The 8,042-nt window shown below is 33.9% G+C and overlaps 1 protein-coding gene across 1 annotated transcript; it reads right to left on the bottom strand.

Annotated features, from left to right (window-relative positions):
* Positions 1–1,359: 1,359 nt before the first annotated feature.
* LOC110104422 lies at positions 1,360–6,834 on the bottom strand. Its single transcript, XM_020833526.1, has 3 exons — positions 6,678–6,834; positions 6,464–6,554; positions 1,360–1,754 (listed from the first exon to the last, which is right to left on the bottom strand). Exons 1-3 carry the CDS (start codon positions 6,745–6,747, stop codon positions 1,619–1,621), a joined length of 297 nt encoding a protein of 98 aa, XP_020689185.1. The 5' UTR covers positions 6,748–6,834; the 3' UTR covers positions 1,360–1,618.
* Between the last annotated feature and the right edge of the window lie 1,208 nt (positions 6,835–8,042).

Below are 8,042 nucleotides of genomic sequence, written 5' to 3'. Positions count from 1 at the left end.
TAGAAATTAAATTTATATTAAAAATATTATTTTAATAATATTATTATTTATTACATCATCCGATTCAATCTCAATCGAACTGATTGAATCATGAACCTCTCATTTTTCTAATTCATTGTCCAATCCGATTTTCACTATCTTAATAGATGATATAATTGATAGACCCCTTTCTGAAAGGGAAATTTCCCTCCTCTCCATTAACTATATCATCTCCCACTTGAATCATGATAGGGGATTCGATCAGAACATTACAAGAATTTCGACTGTTTCAGCCAAAAGTGAATGTGGAAAATGGATTCATAATGCTTAAAAGTTGCAACTCTTCAGCTGGTTGGCTTTGGCAATGGCGTTGAGAAAACTGTTCCGACTCTTTTCGCCGGCTCGGATTTGGGTTTTTCCTTCATCCTTTCTGGGCAGCGACATCCTGCGCCTGTGTCGAGCATCTTCTTCAGCATGACCCGACGTGCCTATTGATGCAACCATGTAGTCTCAGGCCTTGGCTTCCTGAGCTTTTTCTCTGGTGCCCTAGAGTTTGTCTTTGTAAGAGACCGATTTCTCCTCCTCTAATTCTTCTGCCATTCAATGCTCTCTGCCGTTCACATCGCTTCGTGAATTTCTTACAGTCTTGCATTTTCCCTGTGGCTAACTTTTATAGCACGGCTGGCTGGTCTGGGAACTCCTGATTTTTGTTGCTTCATGGCTTCGGTTTTTCGATGTCTGCAGCTAGGGATGCTGCAGTTTTGATTTTGATTTTCGCTCCTTGATGAAACTAGAAGGAATATATTTTAGATACTACACTAATTAATGGCTATTTGGAATAAAATTGGTCACTAAGGAGTAGGGCTTTAACCGAGTCAAGCCGACTCGCGAGCCGGCTCGGACTCGACTCGGTTACAGGCTTGACGAGTCTAGCTTATCGACCTCGCGAGTTTGGGTGGGCACGAGAACGAATCGAAGGCCGGGCGAAAAACCAAAACAACATTGCTCGACGGCGGAACTGGGGTTGACAGTGGATGCGACAATGAAGATCGTGAGCTGCTAGCCTGCTTGGACGGAGCTCGACAAGCCGCTCGACGTGAGATGAGTCAAGCTCGAGCTCGGCTCGAACAATCCCGGCTTGAGCTCTACTTAACTTGTTTGCACCTCTACTAAATAGACTCCACCCCTACTGTTCTGTCAATTAAATAGTCACAGCGCCAGTCTCAGCTTTATTTGAATCGTGAGAAATATAAATACATATTGCTTACAATTACATAATACAAATCAAAAGATAAACTATCGAGATATCATCATGTCTCACACGGACCAACAAACAAGAGAACAAAATTATTTTTCCACCTGATTTCTCCTCCCACCAAAGAAGCAAGCAAAATAATTTTCAATTAAAGTCTGTCAATCAATTTCAGTACGTTTTCATTTCTTGCAAATCCTTTCCACCAAAGGAAACCTGCAGCTAATACTGAAAGTTTAAATTATTACAAAAGATCTGCAAGATATCTCTGTAATACTGTAAAGAAAAAAAAATGATATAATCAAACTACCAAAAAAGAAGTCATCTTTTCTCCATGCAAGGCTTCGAGTGCTTATTAATCCATAATTGTTTTAGGCAAAAACTGAGTCAATCTTTGTCGGCAGGAGCCAAATGCTGACTTGTAAACTTGTCGACTTTAGCTTCTGGATTAAAACGATGATCGTAGTACTCCACAGCTGCAGCTCCAGCTAGGGCAGCCAGCGTGAGTGCCTGGGCATGCAACCTGAATTTTCAAAACATTAGAACAAGTTCACTGACACTAAGGGGCTGTTTGGTAGCACTCCGGATTTGATTTAAGTAGGAGGGGCTTAAATCCTGAAAACTGTTTGGTAACATTCATGATAAATCCTCTTAAATCTCATGTGATTGTTTGGCTATAGAGCAGGATTTACCGAGCGGACTCTTCCTCTCTAGCGCTATGGATTTCATAAATCCGGCAAAATACAGGATTTCGGAAATCTAGGATTTAGAGCGAATCGGCGGAATTTTCCTTCTACAACGGATTTTGTTTGCCATGAAATTTGGTTTTGCATTTTAGGCCGTTTGGCTGGATTTCGCTCAAATCCGGCCTAAATCCTGCTACAAACAGCCCCTAAAGCAAATATTAGCACAATAGCAATAAATCGCCCACAATACCGTTTCTGCAACTCAGGGTTGAGAATTACAAAACATATAATACAACCATACTTTCAAGTTAACTGTTAATGATGCATATAGAAATAACCAAATGTCTAAATCGCTCATTCTCTTCAAGCATAAGCAAATCAGTGCATTCCTTGCAGTCGCATTTCAGAGGTAAAAATAATTCAGTCATACTTGATGGAATTAGTATCAGGTAAGCTACATAGCTACAATGTAAAGATATCATGCTAGTGTAAGACACCCTACCCTTGACCTGTCATAGTTTTAAGCATTTTGTTCTATCAACAATAAGAGAGAGTCTTTCAGGCCGAAGAACATTCACCAAGCCTTCTTATGCATAAATTGTGCCTGGTATAAATCCTAATCCATAATTAGGATAAAAGTTATGTTTTCATGATTTCATTGGTATTTGAGAAAGTTTCTTGGTTAAATTTCACCTCTTTTATGAATCGGCATGAACAAAATCAATACAAGCTTATTTCAGCGCATTGATTATAATTAATGCATGATATTTTATCTTCGTTAGCATTTAAGCGTCTGGCCTTCTACCACTAATCCACTGGTTCAATGATGCTGACATTAAGCTTGGTAATATTGTCAGCTTAATATATCTGGTCATGTATAACTTATCAATAAATAAATAGAATATGTAAGCCTCTACCATATATATTTAGGACAAATGTATATATATATATATATATATATATAGAGAGAGAGAGAGAGAGAGAGAGAGAGCGCACTGTCAATTTAAAATGACAGAATAACTTGTTCGAAAGCATCTATCACCATCACAAACTTTGAATGCTAAGAAGTAGAGTAACAAAAAAATTTAAAAAAATAACTATTTTTTATTTGTTAACTACTCGGAGTTTTAATCCTTCAAAATTTGTTATGCATGGTGAAAAAGGTGTAGGGATAATCAGCTTTATCCTTCTAAATGGATTATAGACTACCTCCTCTCTCTATATGTAGAGAGAGAATGTGTAATCATAGATACAATAAGATTTATGCATGTAATATATGATCATGCATGTATATGACAATATAATTATCAATTACATTTATTGCTACCATTATACAACACTATCATGAAAATTGATTTGTAATTGATTATCATATAATATACTTTTTTTTATAATTGACAGATTTTGATGTTGAGAATCATGCTTGTATATTATTTCATTGCTTTGAATTGATTAAATCTCATATAATATAATTTTCTATAGTTCATAGATTTTGATGTTGAGAATAACTGCAACGTGAATTCAATTAGGAGTTAGACATGCTTGTTTAATTTTTTCATTACTTTGAATGAAGTATGACTTTATGGTTTCTATATGCCCTTGATATTTCAAAAGCACTGTTTCTTTTAGGAGATGCAAAGGCTCTATAAAAACCTTCCATTGTCAATGAGTTGTGATAAAAAATTTTGGGGATTTAACTATAGCAAAAGGACACCGTTTTCCCTAAATATTAGCATTCTTATTTGTTCCCTATGAAGATTAATGTGTGGTACAACTAAAAAATATAAATTAAGAAATGATTATATTAGAGAAACAGTGGTATCTATCTAAGATAACTTAATTGAAAAATATACTTGAATTATTTGAATATTTACAACCAACGATAGAAAAACATACATTACTAGTCCCCTAAATTGGATTATAGACTACCTCCTCTCTCTATATGTAGAGAGAGAATGTGTAATCATAGATACAATTAGATTTATGCATGTAATATATGATCATGCATGTATATGACAATATAAGTATCAATTACATTTATTGCTACCATTATACAACACTTATCATGAAAAATGATTTGTAATTGATTATCATATAATATATATTTTTTTTATAATTGACAGATTTTGATGTTGAGAATCATGCTTGTATTTTATTCCATTGCCTTGAATTGATTAAATCTCATATAATATAATTTTCCATAGTTCATAGATTTTGATGTTGAGAATCACTGCAACGTGAATTCAATTAGGAGTTAGACATGCTTGTTTAATTTTTTCATTACTTTAAATGAAGTATGATTTTATGGTTTCTATCTACCCTTGATATTTCAATTTCTTTTAAGAGATACGAAGGCTCTATAAAAACGTTCCATTGTCAATGAATTGTGATAAAAAATTTTGGGGATTTAACTATAGCAAAAGGACACCGTTTTCCCTAAATATTAGTATTGTTATTTGTTCCCTATGAAGATGACTACGAAGTATAAATTAAGAAATGAGTATATTAGATTAACAGGGGTATCTATCTAAGATGACTTAATTGAAATATATACTTGAATTATTTGAATATTTACAAGCAACAATAGAAAAACATACATTACTAGTCCCCTAAATATTACTATTGTTATATGTTTCATAGGAAGATTATATTAAAGAAATATGAAGGATAAATTAATAATAATTATATAAAATAAATAATTGGAGTATTATCTATTGAAGATAAGATAATTGAAAAATAAACTTGAGTTATTTAAAAATTTACAACAAATGATGGAAAATGCACCCATTAAATGGGTAGATAAAATGTGCAGAAGGATAGGAAGAAGCAATAGATCTAAAATAACATAGATAGAAGTTGCTTTATAATGATTTGTGAAGAACATGTTTAACACTCAAGCATCATTGAATTAATGGAAAACAAGGATTTATAAAGCCTAAAATATGGTATTTTTAAATTTGACAATGTGTTAACACTTGACCAAGAGGCATATAGACCAAAACTAGGTAAGAAATATATCCTTTTGGAGGGAAAATTATAACATGGATTCTATAACTGTAATAAGATAGCTTTCTTGAACGATTACTTACAATAAGAGCATATATGTAACTAATGGTGTTCCTGGTATGCCTAGGTAAATTATGGTGTTCATATTACACTATAACGAACAATTAAGAATTTCTATCAAGTTGGTTATCAGAGTATTCACAATCCATAAAATTCCATCTTACGAGTGAGTTTCATATGATCACAAAAAAGTGATGGATACTTATATAAAAAGAAAATGTTTGAAATCAAAAGAGATGAATGAATTAACATCATGAATTCTATGATGGGCAATATGCAATCCTAAAAGGTTTGGACCCTAAAAGATTGCCTGTCGTAGATCACAAGTTGTTGTGGATCCAAAAGAGGAAAGAGGGATGGATGGAAAGGTGACATTTATTGAAAGCATAACTTGATGATGATATAAGAGTGCAAGCTTCTTCTAATTATCTGGAAATGCCATGTAAAAAGTATGACTTTCCCTTCCTCTATCCTTCACATTTCTCAGTTTTTTTTTTTTTGTCTCATTCTCATTTTCTCTTTGATTTTAAGTTTTGTAAATATTACATGTTGTAGATAACTGAATCTTGTAAGGGATCTAATGAAAAATAACAATGTCAGCTTGAGTGATGTCTCTTTGAAGCTGATCAAAGAACTTTGCTTTGACAATGATCCCTAAACTTTGCTTCTCTCATATAAAGAAGTTTTTGCAAGAGTACTGTTACATTATTCTGCCGACAGCCCAAAAAAGTTAAATTTTTGGCACCCTGAGTTTGAATAAGGATTGAGTGCACATGGAGCTATTAAGCTCTCTCTCTCTCTCTCTCTCAATCGTTCTCCTAGTGCTAATATCTCAAGACTTTTTTGGGCTATGGGTGGGCCAACATAGCTTTTTTCTTATCATATATACAAAGTTTGATCAGGTGATTGGTTACAAACTATAACTTTGTCATCCCCAGGTGTTGTAGATTTTATATATATAAAGTTTGATCAGGTGATGGTTACATATTCCAACAGATTTTGCAAATTTTTAGGTCAACAATTTGGGGAATTTATGCAAGAAAAAGAATATAAAAAATTTGTAAACTAATTTCCATATAACACTCCACCAACTACTTAGTTGAGTGGTATTGCGTTAGATCTCTAATCCTTGCACAAAAAATCTGTAAGTCCTTACAACTTCCAGCATTATGTCCTTGCTGTAAATTTCTGTTTCATTACAAGCTTACTCTTTTTGGTCACATAACACCATTCTCTCATCTCAAATGATTTCCCAGGTTATGGATCTTTAAAACTTCCAAATCTAGATAGACCCTTCCCGCATCAAGAGCAAGCACATGAGAATTTACATCCAACGTCTACCTAAAATTTTTCAAACTCCAATTCTAATGACTAGAAATATTTCACCCAAAAACATACAAACCCTAACAAACAGTGGAAAAAAATCTCAGAAAATGAGCATTGTAGAGAAAATCAAATACAAAGATAAATTACCGCATACCTGGCGTGGATGATCTTAACGCTAGTTTTCATACTGGGCCGAGACCAATTATAAGCGATCGAACTCCCAATCCCGGTCAGCCAAAGGCAACCTTTTAACCCGCAAACAAGCCATAATCCAACCAAAAATCAATCAGAACCACACCAAATACCAAGGCCAAGAAAAAAACCAAACTAAAACAAAAAAAACAAAACAAATAAAATCCAAATATTACCAACTGTTCGTAACTTGTGATCCGCGATCCACTTCCTCATCGACGCCATCTTGCTCGATTCCTGCGCCATTTCAGAAATTTCTCTACCCAACTGCTTGCAGAGACCCAAAAAAAGGAGAGCTTTAGGACGACGAAAGCAGGAGACGGGCAGGTTCTCATAACTCTCCATTTATAGACACGGCGAGCCGCTTGCAGACCGAAAAATGTAAAGAACATTCATACGTGCGAACGTACGTACGTTCAATTGGCACGTGTTGCGCCGTTGCGCGTCATAGTGAAGCAGCGTGTTTGATTTGTACACGATAGCAATAGTGGTGGCCGTCGCCCACAGATTTGGGCGGTCTGTGTTGACGGACTCAACAGCTCACTTTAGTCGAAACCCTAACTTTTAACCAAATTTTTTAGGGCTGCAAAGAGTCGAGTTGAGTATGTGCATATTTATATTAAAGTTTATTTATTATCAGCTTGTTTAAATTATATTCGAGCTTGATTCAAGTTTTTTTTTTTATTTGTGTGCAAATTTAGTTCATTTAAATTAATGGATGTTCATGTTTGTTTTATGTTCGATTTGTTTTATGATTGTCGAGTTTTAAAAATATGAGCTTTATCAAGCTATGAACAAGCTCTACTTCTAGATGTTCATTAACTTAACAAACGAGCCTTATCGAGCCTTCTAATAAACAATTACATCCAATATGTTAGCGAACATATCTTGCAAAGTTTTTTAAACTATCAAACAAGCTCGTTTACAAATATATCTAATGAGTATTCTTGAGATATCAAATTAGCTCATTCATGAACATATCTAATAAGTATTTTCGAGCTGCCAAATGAGCTAGTTCAAGAACAAATGATCTTTGATTCATCTTATATTTGTTTATGAACATTTCAAACAAATAATCTAGCAAATATGAACAAATGTCTCTTGTTCATGAACAAATTCATTCTATTAAAAATATAAAATAAATTGAAAGCTTATTATCAAGTTTAATGTTGAGCTTATTCACTCATGAATTTGTATTTCATCTTAATAACGCTTAAGTCTCTTAATTTCTCATTCAGCATCACAACTCTCCTCAAGTGTACTTCACTGACACATTGCCATGATATTTAATATTATTAAACTCAAGTAATTATCACATGTTTTTTATGACAATTATCATGGGATATTTGGGAATTTTACATATGAACAAGTAGCACCACAAATGTTGCCACAAGTAGAGAATGTTAGCTCTCTAATGTACCTCAATGGCTTAATCAATTCACCCAATTAGTTCAATAGGGAATGTCAAACATAAGCATATTTAAAGCATCACTATGCTCAATCAAGTCATAATGATTTGGCTCGTGCTCTAAGTACACCAC

The sequence above is a fragment of the Dendrobium catenatum genome, unplaced genomic scaffold (assembly GCF_001605985.2).
Source record: "Dendrobium catenatum unplaced genomic scaffold, ASM160598v2 fragScaff_scaffold_104, whole genome shotgun sequence".
NCBI classification, from domain to species: Eukaryota; Viridiplantae; Streptophyta; class Magnoliopsida; order Asparagales; family Orchidaceae; genus Dendrobium; species Dendrobium catenatum.
Note: the sequence above shows the minus strand (reverse complement) of the source record. Positions and strands in the feature narration are given on the sequence as shown.